Genomic DNA, 21059 nt, shown 5'->3' on the forward strand with positions numbered 1-21059 from the left:
ACGCCTTGGGATAAGTAACATGCCTGTATACCAAACGATTTTCACCGTTCTTTTTTTTTCTTTTTTGTCTAATTTTTTTTTTCATCTTTCTTCTTTATTGGCCCTATGATCGATGCTCACTCCGCATACGTCTATTCACACGTGAAAAGCACCCTAACGATCATCACAATAGGAAGTAACGAGCTGGCAATGAATCACGGCGGAGAAATCGCTGGTAAGAAATTAAAATTGAAAGTGAAAATAGTTTTTGAAAAAAAAAAAAAAATTACACAAACATTCGTCCATTATTTGTTCGAACGAGCTGATTTTATCTAAAACGTTGTGTCGTTTTTTTTTTTGTTTTTTGTTTTTTAACTCATTTCCTCCATTCACCGTCCGTTTGATTCATTAGTGTAATCTTTTCGATAGGAGAAGTGTAAATTTTCAGCCGTAATGCAGCGATATTCACCCCGCTTTTGACTCATAAAGGAGAGACCGATTATAGTAATCCGACTATGCAAATATGATCGTAATGTATATTTTTCACGGGAATGGGAATGTCGGTGTTATTGCGGAAATTTAATGAAAAACAATTGAATATATATATATGAAAGTGTAAGGTAATTATTTGTAATCGTTGAATCATTTGTCAATTAACAAATCGAAATATCTTTGCATTATTGCGTTGGAAAAATTTGATCTCGTCATATTTTTATACACGCTCCAATCAAACATAATCGACGTGTATAAAAAAAAAAAAATTCATTCACCCGTTTCACTGATTTTTTTTCACCTCACAATAACGATAGTAAAAAAAAAATTTTCAATCTCTTTCAATACTTTCGGCTTCATTACAAACAATCGATGAACAGTAACGGTATAAAATTGATAAAAATACACCCCGTAGCTTGTCGGTGAATGGTGAAAAGTATAAACGACTAAATAAAGAAAATTACAAGTGGTGTAGTAAAGTTTTGGCAAGCCGACAGATGGGGTGAAGGGGTGGTGGTGGTGGTGGGTTTAGATTTAGGTATCAGGCTTAGGGCGTCACGCGTTAATACGCGGTGTAAGGTGGAATAAATTATCCGATTCGTCAGATTTCACCGAATATTAAACAACCTCGTCCTCTCATCCCCACACATTACACATTACAGACACGCGTATACGTTGTATCTGGTCCTCTGTACGCTACTCACACAAACACAAATCGTCGGGCTTGCGTATAGTGAATGAATGACGTCACGGATCGAGGGGGAGTCACGGTGGGAGAAGATACGGCCGAGAGGATGGTGGAGAAAATCTCTTCTCGCAGTCGAGCGCGAAGCGCCATATGCGGTGGTCCATTTATCAAACACGGGACAAAGGCTAATAATTGTGTTGGACACGTGCGATTATATCGGGCACGCATCCCAACGGCGGTGAAAAAGTAAAAACGGCACGCGGCAAAAGCTTTCCGAAACGATATCGATAGGAAGAACAGTTTTTCCCATGGTGTGGTGATTTTTTTATTTTTTTTATTTGTTTTTTTTTTTATCGACAATCACAGCTGAGACGAAATTCTCTGTGACAAATAACGTGTTTGAGAATAATTAATTTCAAGGTATAAACCGGCGCTAGGATAAAGTTTCGATATAATTCGCCACGTCCTGTTTGTGAATGTAATTATTTGTTTATTTTTCAATATTTTTTTTTCTTCTTCTTTTATTCTTATTTTACAAACAATCGTTTAACACGAGTAATCGCAAACATGAAAATCTGAGAACTCGACTCGGTGGCGTGTTTTAGACACCTTTTTTTTTAAGGTAAGACTTGGATAATTACCCTCGAGTTTTGTTTTTTTTTTCTCTTTATTCTTCCAACGGAAACAAAAAGTGGAAATAAGTGGATAAGGTGTTAAATGGCGACGAAAGGATACAAATAATCGCCCTGAAGAGGGAAATAGAGAGAGAGAGAGAGACAGCGGAAGGGCGAGTTGAAGCGCAATTTTAATCCGAGAGGTAAGTGCAAATTCCCAACTTTGATATTTCGTTAAAGTTTGATTTCATTGGTTTAACTTTCGCCACCAAAAAACTCTGAATTTGGCGCTTTCGTAACTTTTCAAATTCGGAACTTCAACCCCGCTCCGTGTGTGTAGCTTTATCGTTACAACGCGGGAAATAATTACGGTCATAATTCTGACTTTGTAAACGGTTATTGCGGATATAGTATCGAGATTGTATCCGGGAGGCTGCGATTATTCATCCGAATTTAGCAGCAGCTGATATAGATAGATATCGAGGACAGACAATAGCTGCTATCTACAGGCACGTAATATACCATATTTGCTTATTCTACACCCTAGTGTATAAAACGGTTCAACGAAATCTTGGCGGTAATTTAGATTTCCGATATTCCAAACTATCGATAATTCAATTTTATACATTTTTCAAATTTTGAATAGTTGCACACTGAGAAAAATTTCATTTGTTACAGTAACTAGAAAAATTGAGTAAGACAGGTATCGTTAAAAAAAGTGTTTCAATGTTGTTGGAATTAGGAAAAACGAGATACGCGTAACCATTTTCCGACTAATTTTCATTTTCTACCTAGAACTGTATTTTTCGATTGAGGTAAAAAATGAAAATAGTCAAGAACTGAGCGGTAACGGGAAGTAAAAATTTCTCTCAGTGCAGCCAGGAAACTTGAAAGAAACCAACGATTTTTCAACGCAATATTACGGTGACTGAAATTTTTGTCAAAATTGTACAAATTTGGCACGATGACTCATGTTACCAGATTATATTTTCCAATTCGTGGACGAACTTGATCATCGTATAAAACGGTGCGCTGAAAACCTTTAATAAACTTGAGCTTGAAAATCGTATTTTGAAAAAGTAAAACCGGAGTCGTTAAGCCAAAAAAGTAAATCCCAGGACACATCCATCCTTTTCCGGGCATATAATCCGTGAAAAAATATTTTTACATTAATTCGATCTTATCAGTCGTACAAACGCGTACAACGATAGGAAATGAAAGAAACGATCGCCGACTAAAAAAAGCCGCGTTTCATAAAAGCCCGCAACGTCGAAAAATGGAGAAAATAAAAATCGGCCGCTTTGACTTCCGTTTACGCAGCGGCATAACGGGGGCGATTTTTCACCCCCTAAGCACAACGCGGTGTAATTCGGTTACTATTTTAACGCGGACACATGTCGTACCAACACTCCGTTACTTTTCGCTTTATAACTCTGTCATTCCATATATAAATATATATATATATATAAGATTTACATATCTCTCTGTGTAATACGGATATTTTCACACTCGCCGCGATGCGTCAGAGCTGTCAAAACCGGACTCGGAGGCTGCGAGCCGCGGCAAAATCTCGGCTCTGAAACGTATCGGTAATTCAGACGTGGACAAATGGAAAGGACCGGAGTAAGAGGGGGAATCCGTCCTGCGGCGTGGCAGGTGCGACTTACGAGCGTAATTAATAAGCTTTTGCGAATCGGCTAATTGGCCGACGGCTAGTCGGACGCGCAATTATCAATGCGGAGAACGACTCGACTCGCCAGGATCTTCTATGCCGGAATTTATGCGATCCCTGGAAATGTCTGCAGAACTGTCGGGATTCGAAAGGTTGAGTTGAGAAGGGTTCGCCAGCCTTCTGAACCTGTAATCGTCTCTTCAAACAGTATTTTCGGACCCTTTAAACACCCCCCGTATTGTCTCTGCAACACCGATCCGAATTGCGCGAGTACTGGAACGAAAATGTGAAAAAATTTAGTAGATACTAGGACCAAATACCCTGGAAATAACCCAAACAAAAATATCACAATTTAAATTTAATTTAATATAATGTTTTGTCAATTTATTGGACATTTTATACTCGATGGATGATTTAAAAAAAAATGTATTATTATTGATGGCTGGTCAGCTCACCGCTTAACTTGTTGCAACTTTGAAACGACGAGTACATTTTGCTTTGGTGACACGGTTTATGGAATTTAAGACAATCCTGAGGTTCGCGAATGGCTAGTTTTTCAAAAAAATGGAACGTCACGTTAATATTGCGAACTTTGATCTCGTAAAGTTTGTAGAAAGATGAGAAAACAGAAGAGTTGCGATATCGAATTTTAAAAAACGTGACCATGAATTTTATAACGTTTTAGAATGTAGAAAGTTGAATTATGAAACAGTCAAAATGTGGAAACGTGCAGTTTCGAAAATCAAAACATGCAAAATTTTTCTACCTATATTTTGGCTTTCCATGTTTTTCAAATTCTATACTGAGAGAAATTTTTAGTTCCGGTTACCGCTCAGTCCTTGACTATTTTCATTTTTTGCCACGATCGAAAAATATAGTTCTAGGTAGAAAATGAAAATTAGTTTCCTAGCCGTTACCGGAAAGTCTAGCATCCGTTACTGTTCTTTCTCATTACGATCACCCTTGCTATATTTTCTTAAAAAATGAAACTTTTCTCAGTGTATAAAACAGTTTTCCGCACCTTCGAAACTTTGATATTGTAATCCTCCTGTCTTCCGTTCGTTTTATATACATATTCACCCCCACCCTCAGGACTTTTATTTCCTTTTGGTTCTTTGATCAATCGGCAAAATGAAGTCAAACTCCGATATCGCTACGTCTACAAATCGCGCTTCTCGTTCCCGTCATTCACGAATCGATGAAAATCAAATTCCGCACTACGAATCCGCGGTAATGAGTTTTCCCGAGCGGTAAAAATCTGCAATTACTGCACATATCCGCGCACGTATACCTATGCGATTAAATTAGCAACCGTTATCTATATATTATTAATTACCGTTGCATTTTGCCCAACAATAATACATCAAAAGAGGATATTTTTGAATTAACAAACAAACGATGCCGACACGATGATAAAAAGTTATTTCGGCGTGTTGGTAAGATACACTCTTTTCAATAAAACGACCGAAATCGAACCGATTTTTAACAATCTCTTCCGCTGATAAATTGAACACAAATTTTGTCATCGATTCCAGTGTCGTGGATTTTTATATTTATCATATCACGATCGTCTGGCTTAAATAACGATAATAATAATTCGACAAACATTGAGCGTACATTTACCTAGCAATAAGATCAGTAAAAAAGCATCGATTCTAAGCAAACCAACTTCCTCAAGCTGTTTTAAAAAAATATCCCTTCCTTTGGGAGTAAATCGTCGACCCGATCGGCTTAGTCGAACTCCGATCCGCGGGATATAATAATACCCGCCAGTCGAATGTCTCCTACGATGTGTAATTAACTGAATTATGACAATGTCTCCGGCGAGGTGCTTGATTAGATTAGAGTATGCAATAATTGAAACGCCGGAATTATAGATATACGTACAGGGTGCGATAATCGCGGGTTCACGGGCTTATCGCACACTTCGAGTTATACGCTGCGCGAATCCAGACGCTATACGCGACGCATCCTCCCTCCATTTTTCGTTTAATCTTCGCCTCGCAGCCGAGACCGGTGGAACTGAATTTTGCCTCTGAAATTTCCTCAAAAATTCTCTGCCCTGCCCCCCCTCTCTTTCGAAGCGCCGAAATAAATCTCCGCAAGTAATCAGTGATCAGCTGTAAGCAAAAAGAAGCCAATTACTATAAATTCTTGTCGTTAAGGTCCTGAATTTTTCAAGTTATCGTCCTACAACGAGGTCACGTAATTTCGCGTCAAAGTTTTTCCGCACAGAAAATTACGACGATGTAACGTTTGTTATCATAGACAATCAGCGACGCACTCGGACTTGAGACGATTGCCTGTAATGGTTTTGTTCCTGTCCCTTAGATCGGCGGATTTGATCAGAGGCGAACAAAACATCGCAATTTGATGCCGGCCACTCGATCAGGCCTGCGAAGCCAAGCAGCTCTCATGAAAGCTCGAGTCTGCGCGGCATTAAGTTGGTTTAAATACTTCATATCAAGATCGATTAGGTATATATATATATATATATACACATGCGTACCAATCCTCGAGGATGAAATTCCTCTCGAGCCTTCAATTGAAACGGTCATTAGCCGCGGGCTTGACGATGCCAAATCAAAACACTGATCGTCCGCACATCCGCGTATTCTAAATTACGATATTATACGAGTATAGATAATTAATCATTAGAGAGCTGAAAAAGTGGTTGAATTTAAAAAAAAAAGAAAAAGAAAAAAAAAACTGTTAAATCTCGACGACGAATTATCTAAATTCATTGGGGTTGTTCGTTCTAGTAAAAAGTGTGTAGATCAGGCTTAAATTGATTGATTTTTTTTTTTTATCACAATCAATGAAGAGGAAGCTTTTTTATCGATAATAACATCAACCAATCAGATCTTTGAAATTTGCAGATACGAATATTCTTGGCTAATTTACATTATTTGTCACGATTCTATTTTTTTTTTTTCCCTTCAACCGTCATAATTTTTCGATATATAGTTACAAAAATGTCACAACAGTTTAGGACGAAAAGTCGAATTTGAAATTCTTCCAACGATCGCCATTTTGTTGGAAAAAAGAAAATAATAATAACAATAATAATGATAAATAATGAATAGAATCAGTGAAAATTGTGAATCCTCGAGAGGAAAAAATAAAAATGTAAAAATTTTGCGACTTCGTTTCACCCTCGACGGAACGTTTGAACGATACGAGACAGTTGATTTCTCGGTTCCAGTCGGAAAGACAGGCGCGTGTCTCATCGCCGAGGAGCGCAAAACGATCGAAACTTTGTTTTCAGTCTCGTTGCCGGGTATGCCAGGGGGTTATTTTAAGCGATTGTTAAGTGCCCTCCTCACAGAGTTCAAGATACATTTACATTGGCCCATGCCAACAAACAAGAGGCGTGATTTCTCTGATCTGATCCTCGAAACGTGGCAATTCTGCGGCCTCCGAAATAACACCTCAGAATTCTATATCAAGTTTTCCTTATTTTGGTACGCAAATAGTAGCAATGGGAGATAAATCGGTTTCGTTTAATCGTTCTTACAATCGATCGATTAATCCAACATTTCAATTCCTACACCGATCGGCCTGCAGAGTTATTGTGAGGAAACTTCGATGAATCGATTGATCGGAAAAACGATTAATCTTACACAATTTTCTCAAATACTTTCCAATAAAATGTTTCCTATACTGAGCTCGAGTGCATGAAACCTGTTCGCAATATAACGTAATAACAAAAGTTGCGTGTATATATATATATATATAATAAGAAGACCTCTGTGTATAGAAATTTTCAAACTTACGGAACATCTTTCGTGATGAATCGTCGGCTCTCGTGTCCGGAGTACATTGAAAAGTTGGCAACGAGCTTCTAGCGTGGACCTGCAGCCTGCCGGTGATTGTGGTTGTACTATATATATATATATATATACGTGGTTACAAATCCCAAAGCAGAAGAATCCTCCAACAAATCTTCTCTAATCACCGCAAAAAGGCGCTCAGCGATCTGTGGAAAAATAAAAACAACCCACAAATGAGAAATGAAAGCCGCGGAGAAACAATTATTGGATAGGTATACACGGTGTTCTGGACAAACGATGGACCCGTGACTTACGGATCATGGGTTGCAACTCGAGGAAGAGAGAGAGAGAGAGAGAAAGGCGGACAGTCCAGGAAATATCCCGATGCAGCAATAACAGTTGCTCATATTTTACCTCGTTTCGATGAAACCTTTTGAAACTGGAAAAAAACTACATGGAATGGTTATAAAACTGCTACTCTGAAAATGCGGTGTTAATTGTATGAATAAAAAAAAATTTACCATTGATTGTACAAATTATTTAAAGTGTATAATTATATAGGTGTGATGTGAAGCCAGGGGAAAATAGTTTTGTGAATTTAACGTGTGAATTGCATATTTTTCAATCGGTTGTAATGCAATCACATTAATACACTCGGATATCATCCGAATTAGACGTTGAGTTTAGATTTTTATTAAGTATAACAAATTTATTATTATATTCTTGCTTGAATGAATCTATGGGGTTAAAATTGTGGAAAATGCATGTAAATTTACAATCATATAGGGGTTTTCTTTTCTACAAATAGTTACGAAACGTAACACCGTGAAACAACAATGGAGGATGGTCGTAAAATATTTGAGAGCTAAAATAAGTTCTGAATAAATGAAGGAGTGCGATATACGCGTGTATATATATGGGGTATTCCATGCGAACCCGACCAACGTCTGACCCTCATCATTTCTGATTTTGTTTAAAAAAATTTCTGCAATTGTCCCAACTCTGGAATAGTACCCTGAAGTTTTTCAGATTCTTTAATCAACTGCGTAATTACTTATAAATATTTAAAGCGATTTTGAAAAGGAACCATTCGTAATTATCAAAAAAAATTCAGAAACTGTATTTTATATTCGAAACATTTCAAGACCAAGACATGACGAACCCATTTTTTTGGTCAGCTAAAACATTGTTTGAACGGATTAAAAATTCCGGAAATATTTTCAAAACTTGTATTTTCCACTTATAACATTTCCAGACTGGTTTCCTTACGCAGCGATTTTTGTCCATTGTTTTGGGACATTCAACTTTTTTTTATCAACTCCATAATGAAACCAGTCTAGATATGGTCTAAGTGAAAAATGGAAGTTTTGAGAATTTTTTGCGTATTTTCAGACCGTTTATCAATGTTTTAGTTGGTCAAAAAAATTAAAAGCGCTAAAAAGAAGACAAAAATCGATCCGTCAACGGTCCGGTCTTAAAATGTTTCTAAAAGAAAGTACAGTTTTTAAGAATTTTACGAAAATATCCTTTTCAAAATCACACTTGATGTTTATAAATTATTGAGCTGTTGAATAAAAAAATCTGAAAAAATTTAAGGTACTGCTTCAGAGTTGGGACAATTACAGAATCATACATAGTATCAAAGTTCGAAACCAAAGTTTGTATGTTCGGACGTACGGATGTTCAGAAAGTGACGTCACCCAAAATTTTTTTTCCACTCTTGACGCCATAGATCTGTAGTAATCGTCGACGACGAAAATCAGCTAGGCGAATTTCTCAGTCTGGAAACAACCGCGCAGTTGAGCGGACGGATGAGAATCGCGCTCCGCAGATTTCGAGTACCGGGTTCTCTTCCTCCTGGATCCTGTCGATTTCTGGTGCAACTCGAGTTCCAGGACAAGCAGACAGTGTTCATTCTTTATACCGTGAAGCAAATACCAGAATTTTTTGGGGAGTCGTGGTGCCCCAGTCTCCCCTACAACTATGACATCTGGTAAAACACTGACAACTAGTAAGCTAAATAAAGTACAACCAGTAATGATCAGGAACCCAACGTTGGTTGGGTTCGCATGGAACTCCTCATATATGTACAGCGTAACCAAGTCTTCCGTGGAATTTTGTAAATACAATCGGAGGATTTATCGCGATTTTACACGTGTTCGTATAAATTTAAAATTCGGGATATATCAGCGCAAGGTTTTTGCGGTGGGTAGAGAAGTTGAAAAGCTTAGCCCGACGATCCCCGTATGATCCGTAAACACGCGGCATCGAGCCGAGTAAATTCCTTGGGGATAAAACAAGGGGATAATCAGATCGGTTTTTATTCTTGCGGGAAAAACGGCGCTGTGTCGCGAGGGCCGGAATTAGGGAGTTTTCCCCTTCATCCCCTTCACCCCCACGCACCTCGCGCAGGATCATCTCCTCGAGGATTCTTCCCTTCGAAGTATAACACTCGGACTTCCGCTCCGCATTCGAAATTAGCCTGCAATAATCCCCGGCTCTGCCTCCTTGCCGGAATACCTAATTCCGATCTTCTTACCTCGATGAGTTCAACCCTTGTTTAGCCTAATTAACACCCCGTCTGCACTCGTCGAGTATTGACTTCGCTCTATCAATCCTCCGCCTTTGAAGTCTGGCCGCTGTTTGTCGCACCGAAATCATTTGTCGGATGTCTCGTCGAAGGTCTAACAAATAATGCAAATTACAACAAGACGCGATCCCCTCCGTTCTTCGATTTCTGTAATGGGGTTTAAATTTGCAACAATACTGCCACGTTTAGGACAAATTTTTCAAAGTTTGGTAAAGCTTACAATTGAGCAAAACACACTCGTGTTTCGAAAATTCAACTTCTGAATCGGAGTCGATATAAAATTGCAAAATGGTGATTTTTCTTTTCCCAAATCAACACTGTACAAAATTTTTGTATTCAACTTTTAATTCCTACAATGTATTGCAAGTTTTATTCGGATACGGAAAAATGAATTCGCGATACGTAGACTGTTTATTCAATTTACAAATACAAGAAATTTACTACGCAACGCGGCGAATTGAAATTTTTTTATCGGAAATACAAGGCGAATGCATGGTAATTTACGTAGCTACACCCAATTTGTAAATTTGCAACCCTGATTCGTAATTTGACAACTCTTTTGTACAATAAACGTGTACAAGTAAATTGACGATCATTTTTAACGGTAAATGTTTCGTTACCGTAAATACAACTTGAATCGCATAAATACTCCACTGTTCATCGATTTTTCATAAACCAGGAATCTTTTTATTCATCCACAATATAATTTTCCAACTACGCATAAATTTCACCACTTTGCGTAACAAAAACTAGAAAAAGCACGGACGACGCAAACAAGAAAACGAATTTAGCATTGCGAACGAGTTTCTTTCGGTCGAAATAATTACTGGACAGACAAACGGCGATTCTTAGCGTGCAGGGAAAAAGGGGAAAAGGAAGAAGCACGAAGATGAGCGGATTCTGGGAGTGAAAAGCTCGTATATATGTATATATTGTCATGTACATTGTACGTGGAAAGAGAGGCGGAAACCGATTAAGAACAAAGCGAAAAATCCGTGCAAAAGAACGAACGAACCCTTCGAGTCATCGAAACAGTATATTCTCTGCGAATCCGCGTTTCTTTTGGACTTTTTGCAACCGTACGTGCGGCTTGAGCGATGCGCGAAATCGCGATCAGCGAGCCAAGTCATGCGCCTTTATCTCCGCGATTTTCCCCTGTCGCTGCATCTGCACTCAAGTCAGTTTGGCAGGTCGGTATTTTCGCGAGGACATTCTGCGGCTGCGAGCTTTCTAATTCCGTGCTGAAAACGTCTCATCTCTTCGCCAACTACGTGCAGTAAATTTCTTGGACGTTCAATCGTACGTTTTATCAGCTGTCGAGATTTTCCAACTCCTTCTTTTGCTCGTTCTAAACAACGAGAATTTATTCATAAAGTGATAATTTTCATCACCTCTGGTGTTGTAAGGAAAGTATTTGTACACTTTTTCTAACTTCAACGAATCTTTACGTTTTCGAAGCTCTAGAATCCGGAGTACAGGTATTTACAAAAATTTCCGTCTGTCCGACAAACTTTCGCCATGATCTTGTAAACGGTTGTTATGAAAAGATCTAAAAGTTACAAGATTTTACAACGATACGATGAGCATGAAAAATTGCCATGTCCCGTTCAATTGGAAACTTCCGGTTCTACCGGAAATAAATTGTTTTCCAACGTTTTACCGACTAACATATACTTTTTCCTTCCCGTTACATTTTCTAAATGAAACGATCATGTTTTTCCTAGTTTAGATTTTTTTTTTTTTTTCTAATGTACAAATTTCTTGACTCCCTTTCAAAACTTTCTCATCCGGCAGATTTTTCAATTTGCCGTTTGCGATATCATCGCTCAAGTTAGTCGGACAGACTAATAAAAACTCTTCCCTTTTCACGATGATGAAAATTATTGCGAAAAAACAGTTTTTTTTTTTTAATCTCTTTTTCTCATTCATCTTACGGTCTAAACATTTCGTACGAATCGTCGTACTTTTCACACGAGTACTAAGAATTTTCACACCGTATCTATCGATACTTCCGCATGCAGACGACGAATGGCGCAGAAACTTTAAAATTCCGTCACGTCGCGGGATCGTTCCTTCGTTCACGTCAATCACGGTGATCCCCCGTATATCCCGGGGCCCAATCACCCTGGATCAGAAATATTTTATCACATCCTCGGCACGCACCTGAACCGCGACTCGGGACGATGCTGATAACGATTTCGAGAACGTGTGAAATCCCATTTTGGGTACTTTTGACGGGGTTGATTCGAGAAGAAAGCCGGCGAGTGTATGTATAATGTATATATGTATACACAATGCATCTTTGCGTCTTATACGTTCCTTGGAAACTGCTGGAAATGAGCCTGAGGTGATGATTGACGTCTCCGAAAATAATTCGCTATACGCGAAGAATTCTCACCTCGGGATTTTTACTTTTCCACGGGGGTTCGAGAGACACGGATGAAAATTTTACTTTAAAATTATCTGTACACAACAGTCGTTTTCAAAGAGAGATTAACTCTTGCCAAATGTGTGAAATTTAGAGTCGAGCTGGAATTGGATAGGAAAAATATTACTCCAAATTATAGTCCGGTAATTTTATTTAATTTGTCTCGAAAATGCGTAACTTTTTGCATAACCAATTCAGCCACGATTTGGATTATCAGTATCGATAATTCACAGTAACACAATTATCATATAATAAGACGAAAATCGTTTTACCAATCCGTGAATAATAATATCCAATAATTGCAACTCGTTGTATAACAAATGAAAATAATATTTTCGACAATCGCAGAATTTTGCTGGATAAATTTATAACGGAATAACTGTTTATTTAACAGATTCAGGCGCGTAATTCTGCGTATGGGACCAGGATGAAGAAGAAGGTGTCCTGAAGGTGTTCCATCATCCCAGTCCGCGACAAACGCGGTTTCAGCCAGACTCGAAGATGAAATGCGACGCCATAATTTGCCTGTGTTTTATACTGCCTTTGATGACCGATCTCTGCTGGGGAGGCGTCATCCATGCAAAAGGTTCGTTGATCTCAAGATAAAATTGATTGTATATTTTATTTATCGTTTTTCACCTTTAATTTCCAACGGCAATTATATTATTTCGTCAAGATTTGTGAAGAAATTCAAACGATTGAGATTAGCCGAAATTTGAGTAGAAATCGGTAAATGTATTCATGAAATTGGAAATCCGAATTGTTGTTACCATCATAAAGAAGTAAACCGCGATCTTAAATTTTTATTTTTCAAGATCGGAATCGTAATCAGCGATTCTAAAAACCTACACCTACTTTCCAATTTTCTCTCTTCTCACCACTGAATTTTTGCTTCAAGCCAAATTCGCGATACATAAGGACACGTGGTACTCCTACCATTACCGACCGAGCAAACTTGCTCTTCTCCTTCCCGTATTAAATAAACAAACGAACGGTAAGTGTACAAATTTCTACGATGCATCGCAAGTAACTTAAATTCTTTAAAATTGTAAAACAAAAAAAAGATGTGTGCTTTTTTGACACGAGTGACTATTCCCAAATTTCCCGCATTTCAGGGGCTAAAAACTGAACAGTACCCGAGATACTTTGCACAATTCCATAATGGAAAAACGAGGAGTAAAACAATCCATCGCGATACTGTTTTCATCGACCATCGAATTTCGAAGCCGTTATTTTCTTTCTTCAATATAGGGGAAAAAAAAAGGTAGAGTTTGCTCGGTCGGTAAGGGTAGGAGTACTACGCGACCTTAAGCGCGGTAACTTCGAACCCGAGAAAATTGAGATCGATCATCCCATGGATGGCAGTGGCCGCGTTTGCAGTTAATCAGAACCGCGTCCGAGTTTGAAGTTTAACAAGTAACACGGTGCTTACGGTATCTCGGATACCGTCAACGCGTTCGAAACTCAGAGACAATAGCGACGTCGGTCTGTTCCACCCCTCGGTATCTGTAATTCCTCTTTGAACTCCGGCGTACAGAGAAATTAACACGCGTCTTCAATCGGCGTGTAAAGCCCGCCCCGTTCGTTCTCCATATTCCTCCCGTAGAATGTGGTGTATGGTGTATGGTGCATGGTGCAGCATACGACTGGCTCATTCATTACACCGAGTGACTCCGAGCACTACACCTCGCGGCTAGGAACCTCGAGGAGAACCTTTCCCTTACAACTACACCGGATTTAACCGTCGCCGTGAGAGTGCCGATGTCGCATGAATATTCAGCGCGGCTCGGGGGTTGAATTCTGTTTTCGAATAGCCAGGTATTACAGCGTGCGTATCGTCAGAACGCTGGCTCAAGTCGTCGTCGAGTTGCTTCGCTATTTTTTTTTTTTTTTACGGCTACTTAAATTCGACATCGTTGTACGTATATTGGTATATAAGTCAGGAATTAACCGTTTCATCGATTTATTTATACCGCGCATCTGATTTCAGAACATTGGAATTACAGGTATTTTGGAGCTACAAAAGCTTTCGTTGAACTTGCAATTAGGATTTTCGAGTCACTTGAAGAAACTTTGTGTGCTGTGAATTTTTTGAAATTTTTTTGCAATTTTTTGTCACGATCGACGAAATTCTCAAACATACAATCGTAAATTTTAGTTTTTTTGAAAAATTGGTGATACTGTGATCGCTAAATCGGGTTCCGTCGTGTGGTTGGCCATGAGTTTGAAGTTCGCGAAGTGTTATCTTAGGAAAAATCATTATCTCGCAACTCTGTCAGGATCGTTCGAAATTCAGTGAACCTGTGATAAAGCAAATATCTAGACATTGTATCTCACGTTATAAGAACTTAACATCTTCAAAGGCGTTGTGAAGTTTCAAAATAGTTATATCTTTTTAATTTCTTTTCTTCCGCGGTAAAGTTGCCAACATTATCTTCGTGTTCCGTCGATGCCTTAAATCAGACTTTGACAAGCCTGAGATACGAATCTCAGGGGTTTTATTCGAGATTCTTTTCCCTCAAGACCAAAGATCTTTATCGTAAAGCGTATCCTCGAGTTGTTAATCACGATGATTATAATTTCCTTTAATTCAGTCTGATTAGAGAAGTAGATTTCTGGCTTTGGTCTTTAATTTCCTGCAATGCAATCGCACAACGAACCGAGGCACGGAGTATCTTTTCCCGAAACGTCTCAATCTCAGGTTGGAAATCTCGCGTCACGATTTGATGGACACTGTTCACTTTCGGTCCAGAGTTGCCAAGTACGATAAAAAGCGTCACGCGTCAACCGACATGATAAAACGACATCTGTAGCTTCGCCGTCGAGGAATTCATCTTGAGGATGACCCGCACCCTTCCAAAATCCGTCCTATTTTTCATATCCAGGCACGTCTCGCCCTGAGCCTCGAGGTCGCGTCTCGTGCATGCCGTATTTCGAAAACGGCAAAAGTCCGTTTCTTAAACAATGCAAAACTGTTTGTATACTACCTCGCAAAAGCATGTTATTATTACTACACTGAGAAAAATTTTTAGTTACGGTTACCGCTCAGTCCTTAATTACCTCGTTTTTCGTAATTCCAACAATATTCAAACAGTTTTTTTTAACGATACCTGTTTTACCGAATTTTTCTAGTTACTGTAACGAATGAAATTTTTCTCAGTGTATTTAACTCCTGGGAGTTGAATGTGGTCTTTTCTCCACTGCGCGCATGCGCAGTCGCAAACAAATCTGACATTACGCGATTCTAACCTCAATTTCGTACTTTGTAAATAAACGTGCAACATACTCTTGTTTTTATGTAACGGAGATTTTAAAACCGTGAAGAAAAACTTGTCGTATCTTCCCGTCTCGGTATCGGAGGGATTTAGGTTTATCCAACTCGTATAAAGTTTATCCAACTGTATAAAGTTTCATCGAGCTTTAGCGTTGCGAGTTCAAAGACCGTTTTTGACGCCGTTAACTCGTGTCGAATCAACGCGTGAATTACACGCTTCAAACGACGAACAACTTTAATTACGAATCAGATATTGCTGATCGATTTTAGTTTTCAAAATTACCAAATTAATCACAGTCTCCATCCGAAGTAAAATTTTCTTGCAACAAACTGCCGAACTATAAATATCTTAGACAATTTTTACAAACTTTTCAAACTTGCAATAAAAATTTACGATTCTTTGCCTACCGCAGGATTTTGAAAAAAAATCTCCAGAAATCTTTGCGTCTGTATCAAATAAATAAAATTCCTCGCATTCGACTTGCATTCGATTGATTTTTACAAATAAGATACAATTTTTGCGAAATCGTCTCGAAGTATAAACACACAGCTAAAATAATACAAAATTTTTAGCGTAAGCGAATATAATTCTGTTACGGAAAAAATAAAAATTACAATCATTGCGTCTATAGTATGAGCTTGATTCAACTTCTTGATTGATTAATTAATGAATTGTAACTATTCAGTTTTTCTTACTTTTCTTTTCATTGGCGATTAGTGCTTTGTAGACAGCAATTCATCGGTTCTGTGGTTTGTGTCAAACGAAATTTATACGTTATACGATCTGTATATCATGCATACGTCACACACCTTCTGTTATCTACGATATAAATTTTCGTCGCATTGAATATTGTGCGTGTAACGAGAGGCATGTGGCACATTTAATTACATTGCGAGATAAGTCAATTTACACGTGTTCAACACAGTCTATACTCTGTAACAAGAACTAATAATTACTACAAATCACAAATACGTTATACAGATAAATTATAATAATCATTATAATTTTGATCACAGTCCAATACACAAAGCAGAACGCAGGGTAAATGTCATTCTTATTTTGATTGTTGTCTCTTTAAAAAAAATCTATAAAAAATAAGTCGATTTAAATAATAGTTTTAACGCATAGCAAATACGAGAGCAGAGTGGCGCAGTGGAAGCGTGCTGGGCCCATAACCCAGAGGTCCGTGGATCGAAACCACGCTCTGCTAACATGTATTTTTTTACTTCAATTATTTTAAAAATTTAACTGTCCTGAATATTAAATTTAATTATTTATCTTCGTTTTTGTTAAGACACGATTTTGGCAACAAGGAAACGAAACAATATCGTCATTTTGACGTAAAACGATAATAATAACCAACTATTTTTATCATACAACATCACAGTTTCAAATGTTTTTTCCTATTTATTTATTTAAACCGCGCTCTGCTAGTTGGCATTTTTTTTTGTTTAATTTCCAAAATTTGACTGTCCTAAATTTAGGATTTTATTGCTTATTTTTGCGTGTGTTAATATACGATTTTGGCAACAAGAAAACGAAACGATATCGTCATTTTTACGTGAAACGTTAATAATAACCAACTGTTTTCACTTTACGATATTACAGCTTCAAATCCCATTTTATTTCCGTATTAACAAAGCGTTCTATGCATCGCGTTTATTCCAGTTTCAATTTATGCAACCACCGCGATTATATACGTCGATAATTTTATTCGACAATTATTGTTTACAGTACTGTATAACAACGACACCATGACTAATACATAGTTAAATTATTTCCCACCACGTTCCGTGTGAATTTTAGAATATCAAGCCTTGACAGACGTGTTGTATTAGTTGAATGAATAAAACGCACGAATAAAAGTAAAGAGAAGTTTTGTGAATGGAAGGACCGCGTGAATAACTTAACCCGAGTGTAAGAAACGGACATGGTAGCCTGAGTTTCTATAAGGTTGACTGGCGTTAGTCTGTCGTTCAGGTGACGAAGAGGCAGAAAGCTAATGGACTTTTCGGTTCAACTGGAAAAACTTTTTTTTTTTCATCTTCATCTTCGGTCGTAATTTTTTTTTTCCTTGCCTCTCTTTACCTCTGTTTGTGTACTGTGTTCAGACGACCCGTCAGACCCTTTTCAATGTCCGAAATGTCACGAAAAACAATAAAAATTGCCACAAAATCAGTCAACCCTAAAAAACAAGACTCGCCCGTTGTTTGCTGAGACTTCTTATTTGTCCAATCAATTTCCCTCTTTCTCCCAGTTGGAGTTTTTCGTTTATTCGAAAAGTTTTTGCGTTTCGCTGATCGTTGTATAAATCTTTTTACTGCTCTTCTTTAACCCTTACGCTGCACGAGTCCTGTGTATAACATTGTTGGAACATCGGAGTCGCTGGAGTCAAAAATCATTGCGCGGAAACAGATATTACGATTCGTATAACTTGAAAAAATTCTGGCACACTCGTCAACTTTTATATTTCGAGGCAAAATGGAACGACCGAGTAACTCTCAAGACACAGATGCACTGAGAAAAATTTCATTTGTCGTAGTAACTAGAAATATTCAGTAAAACAGGTGTCGTTAAAAAAAAAATTGTTTGAATGGCTAGAGAACTAATTTTCATTTTCTACCTAGAATTATATTTTTCGATTGTGGTAAAGATTGAAAAAAGTCAAGGACTGAGCGGTAACCGGAACTAAAAATTCCTCTCAGTGTATGTAAGAGAAAAAATGTAGAGATACTGCACGACGAAAAAACAGGTAATTATTTGAGCGAGTGTAGTTGAATTTGGAAGTGGAATGAAATTAATGTCATTTGTACTCAGTTGCTGCGATAAGAACAGTAACAAATCGATAAAATATATTTCCAATATTGTAAATTGCGTTATATTTGTTGACCGTTCCGAAATTGCTGTTTAAATTATATCCCGTATTAGACATTAAACAGTTTTAAAACACCACGGTTTTAATGTAACCGAAACGTGTTCTCTTACACAACCGCTGAACGCATTTTAAGATAACGAGAAATCGTACGCAAGTGTAAATATTTAATACAATACCTGCAGTGCGTTTTAGAGGGATTTTTCGTTTGTGTAAATATTTGCCTTGCGCCTCGAAACCAGCTTTGATTCTGAGACTTCTCTGCACGAGCTTCTTTTTTGAAGGTCTTTTGATTTTCTCCTTCTTCTTTTCACTTCCTTTCCGTTTATTATACACCAAGAAACTCTTTTTAACGCCGCAACTCGATCAGAACTCGATGCTTGCAACATGCGGTACACAAACTCTCTCTCTTTCTCCTCTGTGACAGATGAAAAAATATCTAGATAGCGATATCACCGCGGCGTATGTAATATTTCAATCGAAAGTACTTTTTTCAGCTGTCCTGCTTTCAGGATGAGTGCGTGTCTGTCACAGATATCATTCGTTCCTAGCTCTTGACGTAAATCACGGAGACTTTTACGAGCGGAATACTTTCTATCACAATTTTATATTTTTCCTTCTTCTTTCATAATCGGCCGCTATCTCGTTGCTCCGAGACTCGTGAGGCGTTGACGATGTAAATTATAATTAATTATTAGAATACTACCATGTACGAAATGAGACAAAGAGCCGCGCGATTAAGGAAATAACTTGTTGAGAAAATATATCGATATTCAGAATCTTGGACTCGTATCACCGAGTTCAAATTCAAAATCGAAAATCTATGCTAATTCAATGGGCAAAGCTAATTTTACACTTTTAGGAATGATATCACGCGTTGAAGAATAATTTGCATGCAGAATTGATGTTTCAGTGTTACTATTTAAATAAATAACACGGGAGTGTCAAAGTAACGAAAGAGAGTCAACATTTATACGTAAATTTTCGTGCATCATTGCACCGACATCGATCATCATCGACAATGGCAGTATTGAAATTGAGTTTTGAAAAGAAGAATATCCGTTTCAATAATTGTGAAAAAATAGTTTTCCGGATGAATGAGAATCTACTATCTAATCAATCATGATCGATACCCATCCAAGCTTTTGCTTATAATCCCAGCACCTTATACCGCAATATTTTTAAATAGATCCTCGCAGCTCACGAATAGAATAATTTTATAAACAGGTATAACTAAATCTACGATTATATCGTAGACTATGTACGGATAAAAAGTATCGGTTCGTGGCCAACCAACCCCGAGCAAAAAGCGAGAATTTTGAACGCTAAAGATCCTCGTGCCTAAGTTACGAACGTGACAGTCGACAGATCATTAGATTTCAAAGTCGGCTTTCGTCACGTGCTTTCGGGCAGACTTGCGGCCGTTTTCACATCGGCAGCTTGGAAGGCAGCAGGATATCATCCACATGGCCCGAGGATCTTCTTCGGAGATAATCGCATCTATATTTACGATCTCCGTTCTCAGTTGGGGTTCATTCCTTCCGTCTGAGCAACACCAGCTCGGATAACAAGCGGGCGACATTCACTCTTCGTCACTATTGTACAACGATAAACGTAATTTATAACGAAGAAAAATGAGATGAGAAATGTGAAGAGTTCACTGGTTTATTTAGACGCCGAACGCATGACGCTTAATTCTAAACTCTATATATATATATGTATATGTATATGAATTCCATATGAACCCGACCAAAGTCTGACTCTCACCGTTTCTGATTTTGTTTAAAAAAAAAGTCTGCAATTGTAACAACTCTGAACCTGTACTCTGAATTCCTTCAGATTCTTTATTCAACTGCTTAGTTACTTATAAGTATTTGAATTGATTTTGAAAAGGATCTTTCTAAGATTCTCAAAAAAATTTCGGATACTGTATTTTCCGTTCGAAACATTTCAAGACCGAGACATAACGGGCCGATTTTATTCTATATTTTTTCAGCACTTCAATTTTTTTTCGAACGGACTGAAAATTCCCGAAAAATTCTCGAAACTGGTATTTTTCACTTGGAACATTTTTAGACCGGTTCCCTCGTGGAGTAATTTTTGTTCATTTTTTTTTGGCACATTCAACTTTGCTTTTTCATCAACTTCAAAATGAAACCGGTCTAGATGTGGTCTGAGTGAAACATAAAATTTTGAGAATTTTTTTCATCATTTTCAGACCGTTTAAACAATGTTTTAGTTGATCAAAAAAATTAAAAGCGCTGAAAAGAAGACAAAAATCGATTCATCAAGGGTCCGGTCTTAAAATATTTGGAAAAGAAAAACACAGTTTTTGAGAATTTTACGAAAAGGTCCTTCTCATAATCGCTCTCAATGTTAACAAATTATTGAGCAGTTGAATGAAAAAATGTGTAAAAAAAGATTTAGGATACTGTTTCAAAGTTGGGACAAATCCAAAATAAATTTTAAACAGCACAATCAAAAATGATGAGGACAGACGTTGGTTGGGTTCGTATCAACTGGATGACAGGTCTCATTTATCCAAGATCCGAATGAACGTGATAATTACTCGACCAGACCGTGGATTGAATAATCGTTTAAAAGTTATCGGGTGACGCCTGCATTTCACATAAGTCCGTGGTGCATTCGCTGTATTATCACTTGGCCGAAACCCTG

At 37.8% G+C, this 21059-nt stretch overlaps 1 protein-coding gene and 1 non-coding gene across 3 annotated transcripts in view; both read left to right on the forward strand.

Moving 5' to 3' along the window:
* Positions 1-1317: 1317 nt before the first annotated feature.
* The window catches only part of LOC124304695 (uncharacterized), a 31263-nt gene continuing 11521 nt past the window's right edge, over positions 1318-21059 (forward strand). The window contains exons 1-3 of one of the 2 annotated variants that reach the window (XM_046763237.1): positions 1318-1405; positions 1765-1976; positions 12631-12822. In XM_046763237.1, coding sequence (XP_046619193.1) covers positions 12738-12822 — 85 coding nt within the window. In that variant the 5' untranslated portion in view covers positions 1318-1405; positions 1765-1976; positions 12631-12737. Of the gene's footprint in view, positions 1977-12630; positions 12823-21059 lie in introns of both variants that reach the window. The other variant, XM_046763236.1, reaches the window with a different exon arrangement.
* Positions 16650-16721, forward strand: Trnam-cau (transfer RNA methionine (anticodon CAU)). The gene has a single exon. It is a non-coding gene; the product is annotated as a tRNA-Met (tRNA).

The sequence above is a fragment of the Neodiprion virginianus genome, chromosome 5 (genome assembly GCF_021901495.1).
Source record: "Neodiprion virginianus isolate iyNeoVirg1 chromosome 5, iyNeoVirg1.1, whole genome shotgun sequence".
Taxonomy (NCBI): Eukaryota; Metazoa; Arthropoda; class Insecta; order Hymenoptera; family Diprionidae; genus Neodiprion; species Neodiprion virginianus.